This window comes from Ricinus communis, chromosome 5 (assembly GCF_019578655.1).
Source record: "Ricinus communis isolate WT05 ecotype wild-type chromosome 5, ASM1957865v1, whole genome shotgun sequence".
Classification (NCBI taxonomy): Eukaryota; Viridiplantae; Streptophyta; class Magnoliopsida; order Malpighiales; family Euphorbiaceae; genus Ricinus; species Ricinus communis.
The window spans coordinates 2,491,449-2,508,188 of NC_063260.1; the positions used below are offsets into that span (position 1 = coordinate 2,491,449).

Below are 16,740 nucleotides of genomic sequence, written 5' to 3' on the forward strand. Positions count from 1 at the left end.
CATTATTGCAGTTGAATGATCATAACAACTAAGCTACAAAAACCTAATTAGAAGAGAACTGAATTTTTGAATTTGTTGGTCCCAATCGTGACCAGTAATTATTACGAAGCAATGTGACGATGACCAAGATAAATTAAAGAAAAAAGAGCTAAAAAGAAAGAAAAAAAAGCCCCACCTCCTCGCCCATCTCAAGAATGAAAAAGCAAAAGAAAAAATAAAATAATTTAAAGAAACATAAAATAAAATAACAAAAGATAAAGAGATTTAAAGAAAAGAAACAGATTTTGGGTGCAAATGTGCAATTGATGAAATCATCATTATCCACGTACCATAGTGGGTATGCCCATTAATTTGCTAATTATTTAGGATTGAGCTAAACACTGGTTAACAATGAACGACTATATAAAGGATGCATCCAAATTTGGCAGCAATAATGCTTCTGCAAAAGCAGTTATGGCCTCCTCATCAACCCTAACTTCTAGCAGAGCGTAAACGCTGTGCGGCACGTTCAAAACTGAGTTCCTGTCGTCGTAACCCGTGCCATAACTCACCAGAACCACCATCTAGAACCCCAACTTTAACTATCTGCTTTTGAAGCTCCACCAAGTCAACAAGGGGCACAGTAGTTGGTCGCCCATGAGCACACTGCATTAAAGGAGAAAAAAAAAACAGAGAGAAAAAGAATTTGTCATTTCAACCCCCGTGTTTCCTTCCTCATCAGAATAAGCGCGCACATAGACAATCATTACAATCTCAAACTGAATATTACTTGAAAACAAAGTGAAGTCTTCTTTAGCTCTTCAACGATGAGTGCGCATTCTGACCGTAGCAAAGAATCTCCAAACATGATAGCACCTGAATATTTAAATTACAGGAAAAGGAGGTTCCGCCAAATGACAGTTTCCTCGAAAGTCAGAAATGTTGGCAGTAGAAAAAAAAGAAAAGAAAAGTTTCCAGCAAGATGAAGCATTTACCCCTGCATGCTTTAAAATTTAGGACACGAAGAACAGATTGAGGCATTGTAGAAGAACCATCTGTATCTGCAAGCTGATTGCAATACAAACATGAGTGACAAAGATAACGACTTGGTTTGAAAGGGAAGAGAAAAGAAGGAGGGTGGAGGATTATAAAATGCAGGAAGTTGACATTACCTGCTGAAGGAATTCTAATAGGTCTCCATCAGATAAATTAACATCTAAAATGCAGGGCACCTGCATGCCATTCAAATGAAATAACTAAAAAATGTGCTACAACAGGAGTGGAACCTCAAATAAACAAATTTAAATATTTCAAAGTCCAAGAAATAAGGGAATGGATTTCTTCCAACATGCTTTCAGCAGGGAAAATAATAAAAGAAATGTGAAAGTTGAACAGAAAAAAAAATCCATGATTCACCGCAAGAAGAGTGACCACAGTAGGCTCCTGGTGGAGAATGTTCAAATTCCTACAGGAAGAGAAGCTAAAATCAGATAGAACAGCCCTTGAACGTTTTAAGATAATAAATGCATCATCAGGAGGTAAAGCCAGTGAAATGGCCGTCATCATTTAGCATCTTTAACAGCTTAAATATGTAGAGAGGTGCCAGGTTCATATTCAACCAAATAATGAGTCTTAGTTTAATCTGCATGAAATGGGAGGATTCATTCTTTTACATATTAGTATAAATTGGACGCTAGAGAGACATTGACAGTACTTCTTAAAGCTTCCAGAATGAGCCTGAATATTGCAGATCCACCCCCAATCTCTTATTTGCGCAGCATAGTTTTGAAGCAGCTGATACCCTATCTCTGGAAGGATCTGTTGTTATAATATTCATACTTAGTTACCTCAAAGTTGACTGAACCCACTGACACCAAAGCATAGCAGAAACTCACACAATGTGGAGGAAAAAGAAGCATACCAGCTCTTTTTCAACATCCAGATAGGTAACTGTTCTTGCCTCCCCACATAATACCTAAGCATTAAGGTTGTCCATAAGTTGTCTTCTATAAAACCCATGAAAATCAGAACTTAAAATACTCTTTACCTTTTGGCGGAGTTCTTCTAATCGAATTCTTTCATCTGCAGCATGCTGTAAATTAGGGTCATCAAAGCGATTAATACTGCCAAATACCTCACAGAATTTTCCTCTGTGATTGTGTGAATATGAAGAGTTGCGAATCAAACTTGTGTGTTCATAAAGGAAAATTAAAAAAAAATTTAAAAATGGTGCACACATGGCTTGTTAAAAAGTCACTTGTTAAGAATTTCCAGACTAACAAAAAAAAAAAAGGCTAACATGAAAGGTAAATAAGAAACAGTAAATGGACTCGGCCTATAACAGAATCCACCTGGTCTATAATAGCAAGTGTCCCATTCGCCACAATTGGGATGAATTTGTTGTCCACTTGTTGAAGAACTTTGGCATCCTCAAGGCAATTCTTATGTAAAGATTCTGGTACTAACGAATTGCCAGCAAAATACAAGAATCCTGAAGAGATGTCAAGTATATCGTGCTGATAATCAATTTTGCTTGATGTATTGTTGTTCTGCATAAGAACAAAAGAATTTAAATCATTGGCTAGACTTAGATCTATACAATGAAAAAGGACATAAAGGAAAATCTCAATGAAGAGAGACATGACAGGAAAACCTCAAAGGTGGAAAATACTCAACTGCAATTTGTTGACAGCCATTCTGCCACTTGGATCCATAATCTGTAGATTTGTGAATTTCCTTCAGATGTAGACCTAAAAAGAAAAGTTAGTGTCAAATGGAAGCTACTCATCCACACACTTCTGCACAAACACTCATACAATTGAACATAATGTATATGTGCATATATGCTTTTAATTATGGATAGCAAATATACATGCATGCACAGATTTGCATAAACAGATCAAGAAATGATCATATATATTATTATATGGTGATTATGTATGTATGTGATTAATATTGATTATGTAGAATATATATTATGTAAATACTTGATCAGACAAGATTGGTTTCTATGTCTTCATCAATGACCAGTATAAGAGAAAATCCACATTCTGTTTGTGATGGTATGAATAGTTATAAGACATTGTAACTACATATCAGTAAGACAATTGCTAAAGCTCTATGCTTTTCTATAATCTCATCATTACAATATACCAACCTTTTCTTTAAAAGTTGAATGAATGTCAATTCATGCTAGGCCCTTACGTCAACAGGCAACAATAATAACTCTTTCTCTAAGAAGACAAGTTACCTTCAACTGGAGAATCATCGACCCAGGTATTCTGCAAGTATTTCAAGCTTTCACCTTCTTTAGTTTCTTTCATGCCCATCATACTTTCTTGTCTGTTCTTCACATCGGATCTGAAAGTAAAGAGTAAGAAATAGATTTCGTTATATCTGCGGCATCAAGCAAGCTAGTTTAATGGGAAAATTATTTGTCTACCTGATGCAGAACATTAAATCCTCTGCATAATTTGGCTGAAAATATAGATGCTTCGAAACATCAGTTTCTGCAAAGAGTACAGGTGCATTAGGTTACAAAAATCAGTATTCAAAGATATTGAATGCAGTTTCACTAAGAGTACCTGTAGAAATATGGATATCATGAGCATTTCCCTCTTTGATCATAGAATGATGATTCAAGGAAACAAACCTTCTCTTGTGTTTGTAAAATGGTGGAGCTGATTGGCTTCTTCTGGAGCGTTCTTTAGGAAAATTATCTTGTTCCTGATCTTGAAATTTAAAATGGCTTTCTCTGAGTTCATAGTCATGATGACTCTTATGACCTCTAGAATGGAAACGTAAAGGTAAACATCCAGTCTCTGGAAGTGATATGTTAGGATGTTCTAGAGATAATACATCATGTGCATTGCATCTTTGGGAGAAAAATGTGTTGATATCTTTATTAGTAACAGCACAGTCATCAAAATCTAATGCAGAGCTAGTATCAGCATAATCCTTAAAATCCAAAGCAGCACTTGTACAACTTGAGATGAGATTATCTTGGTTAGAGCACTTTGACCTAACACGGTGGCTACAGCTGCCATTCCTTCCTTGATTATCTGCAAAACGACCGTGACTTGCATTTTTACCCGGTATGTCGATCCCTTCATATCCACTATCATCTAGGAAATGATCAATACCCCAAGACGAGGCCCGAAATAAGGCCTCAGAAGTTAGAGAACACCATTCAGAATTCAGGGACTGGCAGCTTGAGCCAGAAGTATCCATATGTACCAGTGAACCAGATCCAAAACCTTTCTCCTCAACACAAAGCTCCCCACAAAATGAGATTGACTTTGCTGAAGCTCCTGATAGACTATCAAAATCTGCAAGCATGTCAACTGCCAAGCTATGTGCAGAAAACTTCTGAGAGGATGTTGCATGCTGCTGTGAAGTCCCAGGAAGCATATTAAATCTGTAATTTTTGCCATCAAGCTTTAGGATGTCAAAATTTTCATCAGGGCAAACACGCCTTCTTTTGGTTTTGAAGCCATCAACTGGAAATTCAAGACCATCCTCACTTGAAAACAAAGACCCATCAAGTGGCAGGTTTCCTCGTGAGGAGCAACTTCGTAAGAAAGGCTTTTCATTCATCTTGGTAACCTCTAGTTCATCATCAAATTTATGATAATCCATTGACACTGCCTTCTCTGAAGATTCATCCATTTCAAGAGATCTAAGTTCAATGGAGCCATTTTGCCAATCTAAGTCCAAGATATGGTTTTCCACATGATCACTGGATCTTTGTGTACTATCTTCCAAGAAATAATCGTCTGGCAAAAAGGAATTGGCATCAAATGTGAAGAGATGGCTGTCACTCTTATGAGGTCACAATGGGGCAGCAGCTATGCCCATAAATATGCAGTGTTTAGACATTATTTTTCATTAAATAATATTGCTTGTTTCCCTCAAGTTTTGTGTTAAAGTTTCTGTTGAAGCTTTTTGTTATTTTACCTGCTACATCATTTTGAGCTAGCATCTTGAATTGGGGAGAAGGAAGATAATTACAGGGCTTGTGTTTTTTTATCTCATGCTTATCTCTTGCAAATTCATTATTCTCTATCAAATCTGCATCAAGCAAATCTAGCAATTAGAAATCTTTAAAGGGGAGGACCTGCATTACTCCCTCGTAATTATGAAGCATGAGAGATAAATAACATTTTCTGAGAAATGGAATACATTATTATTAACAGCACGATGAAGTATGAAAGCTGATATGCATGAATGTTGATATAATTACTACCTTCCTTCCAGATTCCACCTTTCCTGCGTAAATCATTTTCACAACCTAACGACTCCCCTAGAGACATGTACATGGTTAAAAGAAAAAAAAATCAGAAACCAAAAGATGAATACAAGTCATGCACAGCAATACACAGATGAGAGAGCATACCATAAGTCATACTTCCCGTCCAAAGGTATTGAACGGAATTCTCGATGAAATTAAGTATAGGTATCCATTCCTGGAAAAAGTGGGGTGGGAAGTTCAGCCTTGAAAGACATTCATACAACAATTGTGACTTCCAGGTAACAACTCAAACCATAGGACCTAGTTATGCTTTTAGCAGCATTTTAAAACTTAAAATACCTATGTAACTATAAAGCAATAGATGAACTTTTAGCAGGCATTTGAACATTTAACGTGTAGCAAAGTTTTATTCTGAATTGCATAAGGGGAAATCAACTATTACTATTTTAAATGCAGAGCAGGGAGAAAAATAAACAAAAAACCAAAAGTTCTGAATGCAATTTGCATGCACTGCTCAACAGTATTGATCATTGAAAAAAACATACTCTCTCGCACAATTATATGCTCAAAAAAAGTTCTGCCCATTTTATTAACCTTTGGATTAAATCATAAACTAAGATATTGTATGGACCTAGGGAAGAATGTCAGCATCATATTCCATGTAAAGGTTCTACAGGAGCTGCTTCTTGCTCAAGCAAGCGATAATTACAGGAAGAGACAGGTGCATACTATTGCTCCCCCAAAAGGCAAATAATTTGCATAAATCCTGAATGTACCTTGGAAAATCATTCAGCAAAAAGGAAAGCCTTGAAAGTTTTGAACATAAATAATCATTTCAGGATCTCAGATTAGGAATTCTATCTTCAGCAGTTAAAACCATAGAAACCCATATGGCAAATCCCACAGAGTAAAGGTAGATTTGGAATTACCTTAAATTCAACATGTGTCTTTGATGGCTCAAAGGTTAAATCATAGAGAGCCAGAGGACAACTTAGATTTAGAATATATGCTGGACAAACTTGAGGCCTACATCTCTTTCCTTTTTGAGGTATGCTATTAGCTTTCCAAGGATCCAGACTCTCAAACTTAGTGGCCAAGTGATTTAGCAATTTATGTATTGGACCTTTGCAGACAAACCGTGAGTTGATGTCTGCAGCTGTCAAGGTATAAAACATACTCACAACATTACTTAAAAGAAAACATTAAAGGAAAACCCAAAAAATAATGGTTACACAACAAAAGGATACAAACATATTGGAAAGCCTGCAAAAGAAGAGCATCCTCCAGTAAGAAACAGAAGACTACACGAAGGATAAAAAGACAGCAGATCTGTGACTACATTGGAATAAATTTCACCTTGATGGTCAAACTATTGCAAGGACCAGATATATATCCGGAAAGCTTCAATACGCCATTGCTAACATCTAATTCATGAAAAAAGTTGAGATCCTCAATCCCAAAGCTACTCATTAATAATGACAATGCAGAAGAAGGACGTGTATAGAGAAGCTCATCCTCACTACATCAGAAGAACAGCTAAGGTCAAATAATAAATACCAACCATAGAAACTCCAAATTGCTAAAGCGACCAGAACACACCTTTCAATGTCGATGACTTTGAAGGAAACCTTTGAATGCACAAAAGCAATTCGAAGTATGCATTTTTTGACAGAGTCCAAGACCTTCTTGAGGCTTCAAATTTAGAATTAAAAAAAAAAGGATCAAGTGAATGCAAAGCAGAAGAGCATTAAATTCAGTCATCACTCCCAACTGTCAAAATAAAAAAGAAGCAAAGTGCCAAAAAAGAAAACCTTGATTGCATACACTTTCTGCGAACAGGTTGGTTGTAAAACAGATCACGAACCACAACTGCCAAAGTGCATAAAAATTTTGGACAAGAGAGGTTTAAATCAATAAATTTTAAACGGATTGATATGCAGAGAAGTAATCCATGAATGCTAAACACAATACTGCCTAGAAGAACATCCTACCTGTTGTGCCAACATCTTTTCTATCATCATTTACTCCTAAATACAAACATTTTGAGCCCTGTAATGGTTAAATTACTTTGATACATAGAGCAGCAACAAGAAATTTACCCTGAGAATAAAAAACATGAAAGCAGTGAAATAAAGAAAAGAAGTGCTGAATTGCACCGACCTTCAGGACTTTTCGATATCCATTTGGCCTCCCACGAGCTTTTGTTATAATTTCTAACAAAGAGACATCAGATATAGAAGCCAATGCTTCTCCTCGGAAGCCAAAGCTCTCATTAGCAGCATCCATATCAGCGAAATGATGAAGCTTCGATGTCACTGTTCACGTATTACAGATACCCTAGCATTATCACATGGCTAACTAATAGAATAAGGTTCACAGAAATAGCAAAAAGGTTATTACTCTATGTTTCTTACAGTAAGCATGTGCCTTTCATGTTTACCTTTTAAAGAAATTAAAATCAGCACCTAATTTCATTTACTTGAGAGACAAGGTTTCATCATTCCACTTTATTTTTACATCAAAAGGATTGCTTCAGTCTTTCCATATCCCTTTTCTTTAATTGGATAGAGCCTACTAGATGGATCAATTATATCATTCTTCTTTATGTTACACGCTTTTCATGAAAGGGACCAACATTCACTTGACAGTTTCAACCGAGACTCGGGTTAATTCTTGTTAAATAAAATAAAATAAAAATCAAAGATATACTAGAGAAAACAATACGCATCTCTTGCAGAATTCTTAGAAATTACCGTATCTTTGTCCCAATAATACCAATCCATCCCGAGAGATACCACATCCTGCAAAATTCGCCAATAATACGCTCTTTCAGACCCCTCACTCTCCGGTATTCATCTTCACATCACGTAATTCATAACATTCAACAACCAAACAAATCATATATAATTTGAAATACAATACCCTACTAACCATCATCCACTACTTTAACATAGCATGTCCCAGCACCTACATACACCCAAACCTGCAAATTGCCAAAACAATTTTAAGAAAAAATAAATAAATAATAAATAATAAATATCTCAGAAAAGGCAAATGGTGCCCAATACTACCTTAGAAGCACCAGCATCCAAGCTATTAAAAACCAGCTCCTCGACGACACGTGTCAAGTCGAACAATATAATCCCAGAACGCATCGAATTACGAACTGATTCGGGCAATCGCTTAATAGTCCCCATTTTAGGGACAACTTGCTCTAAATTTAAGCACTTCACCAATCAATTGAATACTAATTTGCTTACTGAAAACGCGAGTTTGGTTAGGGTTTTGGAGAATTAGAAGAGACTTACTTCACTTTCTCTTTCAAAACCTTCAAAAAAAAAAAGGCGGGTTTTGGTAGCTATAAACTGAACTGACACGTTCTAACTTGCGCCGCGAGTAACGTGTTAACCTTAAACCTTAACCTTAACCATCGTCGGGTGCGAGCGCGCAAGTGGATGGGCGTTGATAAGGTAACACGTAAGGTGTTAGACTTAAAGGAGTGGCTGACACGTGTAGGGTTAATAATCAATATTTCGTTAGAGAAAAAGGGCGGTTTGAGGAAATACGTTAGACTCCTCCGTAGGTGATAAAATTTACCTGTCCATTTGGTTTACCAACTTCTATGGATTATTAGATTAACCGTTTTCTGTTGAAAATTTAATTAGGCAGCTGGGTATCAGTACTACATTTACGATATTGCCCTCATTTCCTCTCTTTGCAAAAATGTCCTATAATAATTAAAAATTAAAAAGAAACTTGCACATAATATTATTATAAAAATTAAAATTTACAATTAAATTTAATTACTCATACATTGTATAACTGTTGTAATTGTTTTAATTACAAATAATATAAAATAAATAAATTTATATATAATTTTTAATTATTTATAAAATTTTAGAAAATAATTATAAATCATATTATTTTTTAAATATTTTTAATCATTTTAAGCTTTTAGTTAATGTAATAATATAAAATTTATTTTAAAATATTTATAAATTTCCTTTCAGTAAATATATAAAATAATATCATGAAAATAATTAATATTATTATTTTTTGAAATTAGAATTTTTCTATGATTAGAAAATTTTAGTTAATAAAAATATATTTTCTAAAATTAGAATCAACAGATTATTTAAGAATTAGTCTTTTTAGTTAATATAATACTAAAAATATAATTAAAATATTATTCTCTAATATTAAGGTTTTTATTTAATTAAAAATATAAAATATAGCGCTTTGAAAAAATTCTCTTTTCTTTTTAAAATATTTAATAAATATTATAAAAAAATAATATTATATATAAATTTAATTTTATATATCAAAAATAAATATCAATATTAAAATAAAAATTCTATAAGTTAAAATATGGTTACGTATGCAGAATGTGGCACTTATTAAAGAAGGTTTTTTCTTTTCTAAAATGCTTAATAAATTAATAGAAATATAATAAAATTTTATATAAATTTAAATTTTATATATCAAAAATAAATACTAATTATAAAATAAAAATTTTATATATCAAAATATAATTATATATATCGAAAGCTTTTATGTCTCAAAATCTAATATATATTATAAATTTTTTAACACCTTACATACAAATATTGATATAATCACATTAACTAAGAGTTAAGAGAATTTGTGTATAATAATACTACATCCTACGTTACTTAAGAGTCAAAATAATTTAAATTTTATAATTTTTCTCTTTAAACTTTAATTGTGAGACCGTAAATTGCAAAAAAAAATAACTTTAAAGAGTTAATAGGCGAATATTGTGATATTTAAATATCAAATTTTGTGAATTTTTTTTTTTTTTTTAAAAAGAAAAGTGTACGGGTTGTTAATATTTAGGGATTTGTATCTCTCCCACATTGCTAAGTTATTAATTTTGAGGAGTATTTTTCCCACATTGCTAAGTTAACAATCTTGAGGTACCTTCCAAGCCTATATAATAGAGGCCTCACTTTGTTATTCATTCATTCCAAAAATAAGAGAAAAATATTAGAGAGTTAAGCAATCATTTTTCTCCTATTATAAAGAGAGAATTTTAATGTTTTTTCCTTTATAAATAGAGAGATTGTAACTCCTATTATTTTCTTATAGTGAAATTTTTCTATTCTTGCCTGTGGTTTTTACCCTAATTTGTTTAGGGGTTTTTCACGTAAATCTGTATATTCTATTGGTGTATTTTATTTTTCCTTTACCTTTATTTTCTCAAATTATTAGTTAAGATTTTGCTCTATCAGGTTCATATTTTTCTACAATTGGTATCAGAGCTTGGTTGTCAAGAAATTCCTTAAAATTCTGTGGTTGCAGCTTAGTCTGATCTTTCACATCAGAAAAGGATTTTGAGGTTTCTTTGGTGCAAATGAACTTGTGTGGAGTAGTAAGAATACTTACAATTTAAGGAAGGTTCTGTCTAAGGAGATTGGTATTTAAGAGGTCCGCTTGTGACCCTCCAGTCTTTCCTGGGAACTTACCTAGTGAGTTGTGTTCATTACTGCCATTCATTTTACAAGCTAAAAGGCACCGTTTGTGATAAAAGCAATGGCGACAAAATTTGAGATTGAAAAGTTCAAAGGGAGTAATTTCTCACTGTGGAAATTAAAGGTAAAGGCTGTATTGAGAAAAGACAATTTGTCTTGCGGCTATCAGTGAACGACCGACAACACTCACAGATGATAATAAGTGGAACGAGATGGATGGGAATGCTATTGCAAACCTTTATCTGGCACTTGCAGATGGGATCTTGTCCAGTATAGAAGAAAAGAAAACGACAAAGGAGATTTGGGACCACCTCACTAGACTGTACGAAGCCAAGTCATTACATAACAAAAAATTTCTTAAGAGAAAACTTTACACATTAAGAATGTCAGAATCTACTTCAGTGATAGAGCACCTTAATGTTTTGAATACTCTATTTTCTCAACTCACATTTTTGGGCTATAAAATAGAGTCACAAGAACGTGCAGAACTTCTACTCCAAAGTCTACCTGATTCATATGATCAACTCATCATGAGTTTGACAAATAATGTTGTTCCCGAAATTCTAGTCTTTGATGATATAGCGGTATTTATTCTTGAAGAAGAAAATCGGCGAAGGAACAAGAAAGACAAGCAGGCAGGTTCACAATAGGTGGAAGCCTTGATGGTGATGAGAGGGAGATCAACAGAACGTGGTCCAAATGGGAGTCACAATCATGGTAGATCAAAATCAAAAAGTAAGAAGAATTATAAATGCTACAATTGTGGTAAGAAAGGTCACCTAAAGAAGGATTGTTGGAGTCTGAAGAATTCCAATCCTCACGGGAATGTGGCATGCACTTCGGATGATGGGAATGTATTGTGCTGTGAAGAAGCAATATCAACTGAGAGCAGGAAGAGATTTGCTGATGTATGGCTTCTTGACTCAGGAGCAACTTATCACATGACCTCTCGAAGAGAATGGTTCCATCATTATGAACCTATCTTAGGAGGATCTGTGTATAGTTGTGAAGATAATGCCTTAAAAATCATAGGCATTGGAATCATCAGGTTGAAGATGCACGACGGTACAGTCCGCACTATTTAAGGAGTTCGACATGTGGAAGGTCTGAAGAAGAATTTGTTATCTCTGGGACAACTGGATGATCTTAATTGCATCATCAAAGTTCAGAAAGGAATTATGAAGATTAGCCGAGGAGCGCTTATAATTATGAAAGGAGAAAAAATTGATGCTAATTTGTATATGTTTTTAGGAGAGATTGTGCATGAAGTAGAAGCATCTGTTGCTTCAAGTAGTTCGAGCGAGAGATCTGCAATGGTGTGGCATCAGAAGCTTGGACATATGTTTGAACAAGGCATGAAGGTTCTTGCTGAGAAAAATCTACTTTCTAGTCTCACAAAGGTGTCATTACCCTTTTGTGAGCATTGCATAACAAGCAAGCAGCATCGACTACAGTTCAAAACATCCAATTCTAGAAGCAAGGATGTTCTAAAATTAGTTCACTCTGATGTATGGCAAGCACCAGTTTCATCACTAGGAGGAGCTAAGTACTTTGTGTCCTTCATCGATGATTACTCCAGGAGATGTTGGGTGTATCCTATCAAGAGCAAGGGAGATGTATTTGCAGTTTTCAAAACTTACAAAGTGCGGGTTGAACTTGATTTAGGTAATAAGATCATGTGTTTGAGGACAAATAATGGAAGAGAATACACAGGTAATGAATTTGATAGCTTTTGTAAGCAAGAAGGCATCAAGAGGCAGTTCACTACGGCATATACTTCTTAACAAAATGGAGTGGCAGAGCGGATGAACAGAACTCTGTTAGAAAGAACTAGAGCAATGTTGGGAGCTACAGGCCTGAATAAGGCATTTTGGGCTGAGGCAGTTAACACCGCCTGTTATGTGATTAACCGGTCTCCATCTACAGCAATTGATCAAAATACACCGATGGAGATATGGACTGGGAAGCCAGTTGATTATTCAAATCTTCATATATTTAGAAGTCATGTGTATGTGATAAATAATACCCAAGAAACTACAAAGCTGGATCTAAAATCCAGGAAGTGTTTGTTCTTGGGATATGTTGATGGTGTGAAGGGGTATCGCTCGTGGGATCCCACTGCCCACAAGGTTATAATCAGCAGGGATGTAATCTTCTTAGAAGATAAATTGAAGGGAGAAGATGATAGCACTTCAAAAGAAAATTCAGAGACTACAACTATACATGTGGAAAGAAAGTCTACAGAAGAAGATTCTTCTGAAGCAGCACCAGAGCACGAAGAGGAAGAACCAGTCGAGTTTGAAAAGTCAGAACTTGAAAAGGGAAAACGTATAAAATTTACACCAACCTGGCAGAAAGATTATGATATAGGAAGCAATGTCGCATACTGTCTTCTAACTGAGGAAGGGGAGCCATCAACTCTCTAAGAAGCAATGAGCAGTTCAGATGCATCTCAGTGGATGGCAGCAATGTAAGAAGAGATGGAAGCTCTGCATAAGAACAAGACTTGGGAGCTTGTGCCACTACCACAAGAAAGAAAGGCCATTAGCAATAAATGGGTCTTTAAGATCAAAAGAAATAGTGATGATCAAGTGGAGCAGTTTCGTGCAAGAATGGTGGTGAAAGAATATGCTTAAAAGGAGGGGATTGACTTCAACGAAATATTTTCTCATGTGGTTCGATTAACAACTGTTCGAGTAGTCTTGGCAATATGTGCTACATTTGACTTACATCTAGAGCAGCTAGATGTGAAAACAACTTTTCTTCATGGAGATCTTGAGGAAGAAATTTATATGCTCCAGCCAGAAGGTTTTGAAGAAAAAGAAAAGCGGAACTTGGTTTGTAGGTTGAACAAATCTCTATCTGAGTTTAAAGCGGTATTTGAGGTGTTGGTATAAGAGATTTGATTCATTCATCATGAGCCTTGGATACAACAGACTTAATGCAGACCCTTGTGCATATTTCAAGAGATTTGGTAAAAGTGATTTTATTATCTTACTGTTGTATGTAGATGACATGTTGGTAGCAGGCCCCAACAAAGATCATATTGAAGAACTAAAGGCACAGTTGGCTAGGGAATTTGAAATGAAGGACTTGGGACCAGCAAACAAGATTCTAGGGATGTAAATTCACCGAGACAGAAACAATAGGAAGATTTGGCTTTCTCAGAAAAATTATTTGAAGAAGGTCTTGCGACGCTTCAATATGCAAGATTGTAAGTCAATTTCTACCCCACTTCCTGTTAGTTTCAAATTATCCTCCAGTATGAGTCCTAGCAGTGAAGAAGGAAGGATGGAAATGTCTCGAGTACCGTATGCATCAGTAGTGGGAAGTTTAATGTTCGCGATGATTTGTACACGACCAGACATTGCACATGCAGTGGGAGTAGTAAGTCGGTACATGGCGAATCCTGGCAGAGAGCATTGGAATGTTGTAAAGAGGATCCTAAGCTATGTTAGGGGAACCTCAGATGTTGCATTATGTTATGGAGGATCAGACTTTATTATCAGAGGATATGTTGACTCAGATTATGCAGGTGATCTTGATAAAAGTAAATCTATTACAGGGTATGTGTTCACACTTACTAGCGGAGCTGTGAGCTGGGTATCAAAATTGCAGTTAGTTGTGGCGACATCAACAACAGAAGCAGAATATGTAGCAGCTACACAAGCTAGTAAGGAAGCAGTATGGTTGAAAATGATGATGGAAGAACTCGGGTACGAACAAGAGCATATTCCTATGTTCTGTGACAGTCATAGTGCCTTGCATCTCGCAAGGAATCCAGCTTTTCATTCAAATTCAAAGCACATACGAGTCTAGTATCATTTCGTTCGTAAAAAAGTGGAAGAAGGCACTGTGGATATGCAGAAAATTCATACTAAAGACAACCTAGCAGATTTTTTGACGAAGGCAGTTAACACTGATAAATTTATTTGGTGTCAATCCTCTAGTGGCCTGATAAAAGCATAAGCAGCATGGAAAGGCAAGGAAGAAAGAAAAGTGTGAAGATCTGACTGATCCGCAATCAAATCTTCAAGTGGGAGATTGTTAATATTTAGGGATTTGTATCTCTCCCACATTGCTAAGTTATTAATTTTGAGGAGTATTTTTTCCACATTGCTAAGTTAACAATCCTGAGGTACCTTCCAAGCCTATATAATAGAGGCCTCACTTTGTTATTCATTCATTCCAAAAATAAGAGAAAAATATTAGAGAGTTAAGCAATCATTTTTCTCCTATTATAAAGAGAGAATTTTAATGTTTTCTCCTTTATAATAGAGAGATTGTAACTCCTATTATTTTCTTATAGTGGTTTTTACCCTAATTTATTTAGGAGTTTTCCACATAAATCTGTGTGTTCTATTGTTATATTTTATTTTTTCCTTTATCTTTATTTTCTCAAATCATTAATTGTGATTTTGCTCTATCAGATTCATATTTTTCTACACAGGTAACTTTCCAAGAGCCAGTAAATATTATAATATTTAAATGTCAAAAATTATGAAAAATACATTTCTTTAGAAAAAGAAAATAACTTGTTTGAGATCATTATCCACTTTTTTGTCTTTGTGATGCAGGTCAGTTTGGATTTAATTTTGCAATATTACCCTTTTAAAAAAATAAAAAATAAAACTCCTCATGTTAAAAATGTTGATTAAATAAGCAACTGAATATACTTTATAAGAAACATTATTAATATATAAACCATTAGAAATATAATCAAGTTGAGCCAAGGCAAGCATTGTTTGACTTAAATCTAAATTTAACAAAAAATATTAAAACCAAAATTCCACATAATTCAGCTTTAACATTAAAATAATATAGAATTTATTTTCCTCTTTATTAATTTATAATGTCTTATTTAGTATTTTTACTTATTTGTATAAAATTTATTTATTATATAAACAAAACACTTTAGTATAATATTCTATATTTAACATATAGAGATGACATGTTTAACTGATTAAATTATTAAAAATAAGACAACACTAACAATTGAAGTTAGTATCAATTTAATAATTCGAATGAGATGGGGAAATTAAGTAAGTTCTACAATCTTACAGAAAATAGTTATTTTGAAAGAAAAAAGAAAAGAAAAGGAAGTGACGAAAACTTACCAAAAGAGAAGCATTTTGTAATAGAGAAATAAAGAAATAAAAGAAGTATAAAAAACAAAAGGAATAATTATAAGATTATTTGTGTGAGTTATGATTTAATAATTAAATATTGTGTTAAATTGATATTTATTAATATATAAATATTTATAATTGTATTACATAGAAAAAAATGAATAACTGTTAAAATGAATAATGAGTTTATTAAAATCTAACAACGAAGTGTTTAAATTTTTATAATTATTGTTTAGTATGTAGATTTTGTAGATATTTAAATGTACGTAGCAGATCAAACGTTTATCAATCTAAAAAATAAAATTTAGATTATTCTCTTTTGCAACTCGTCACAAAAATTAAAGATAAATTAATATTATTATTAATACTTTTATTTATGACTTGTAAAATATATTTTTTTTAATCTTTGTTATGTAGGTTTATGATTTTTAGTGTATAAATAAAAAATTTATCTCTTTAAATACAGAGATTTTTTTGCGCCAATAATATAATAAAATTGGTTTAATATTTGCGTTTCGCATGAAATTTTTAATTAAAAATTTTATTAGTAAATTATATATATTTTATTTATAAATTAATTTTATATTTATAGCTTATAGCTAAATTTATTATACCTTATATAACAGTAATTTTATCAAATTTTTATTTAAATTATTACAATTTCTAGCATAAACTATATAATTAATAGATCATATATATTAAATATTTAGTATTGAGATTAATTTTTATGTCAAATATAAAATAATAACTACCCTAGCATATATAAGAGTAGATGTTATAGCAATGGAGTCGGTTGATTCTATTTTACAGTTATGATTATAGCTAGTTCTAACTAATTTTTTAAAAATAAAAAAAATTAATCAAAATATAGTTTATTTTATGAGTAGAA

At 33.5% G+C, this 16,740-nt stretch overlaps 1 protein-coding gene across 17 annotated transcripts; it reads right to left on the reverse strand.

The window, feature by feature from the left end:
• Positions 1-263: 263 nt before the first annotated feature.
• LOC8281316 (DNA mismatch repair protein MLH3) lies at positions 264-8,666 on the reverse strand. 17 transcript variants are annotated; one of them, XM_048373827.1, is made up of 26 exons: positions 8,302-8,659; positions 8,162-8,213; positions 7,984-8,031; positions 7,391-7,545; positions 7,222-7,279; positions 7,055-7,099; positions 6,830-6,922; positions 6,587-6,654; positions 6,478-6,493; positions 6,160-6,380; positions 5,375-5,444; positions 5,225-5,281; positions 4,936-5,049; positions 3,564-4,754; positions 3,422-3,488; positions 3,230-3,339; positions 2,656-2,729; positions 2,331-2,528; positions 2,027-2,071; positions 1,901-1,954; positions 1,694-1,797; positions 1,396-1,444; positions 1,152-1,211; positions 975-1,047; positions 770-855; positions 264-645 (listed from the first exon to the last, which is right to left on the reverse strand). In XM_048373827.1, exons 1-26 carry the CDS (start codon positions 8,425-8,427, stop codon positions 472-474), a joined length of 3,408 nt encoding a protein of 1,135 aa, XP_048229784.1. In that variant the 5' UTR covers positions 8,428-8,659; the 3' UTR covers positions 264-471. The 17 variants fall into 17 exon arrangements, 11 of the variants coding, with proteins under 11 accessions (XP_048229784.1, XP_015576356.2, XP_015576354.2 ...); XM_015720870.3 differs by having other exon boundaries at positions 6,831-6,922; positions 7,042-7,099; XM_015720868.3 differs by having other exon boundaries at positions 6,587-6,749; positions 7,042-7,099.
• Positions 8,667-16,740: the final 8,074 nt, after the last annotated feature.

Bases quoted from the DNA above. Each gene is read 5' to 3' on its own strand.
- LOC8281316 (XM_015720868.3), bottom strand. From the start codon at position 8,427: ATGGGGACTATTAAGCGATTGCCCGAATCAGTTCGTAATTCGATGCGT. The intron at 6,750-6,829 runs GTGTGTTCTGGT...CTTCTGATGTAG, and splicing joins AAAGTCATCGACATTGAAAG to TGAGGATGAGCTTCTCTATA. The intron at 1,048-1,151 runs GTAATGTCAACT...TATTGCAATCAG, and splicing joins TATTAGAATTCCTTCAGCAG to CTTGCAGATACAGATGGTTC.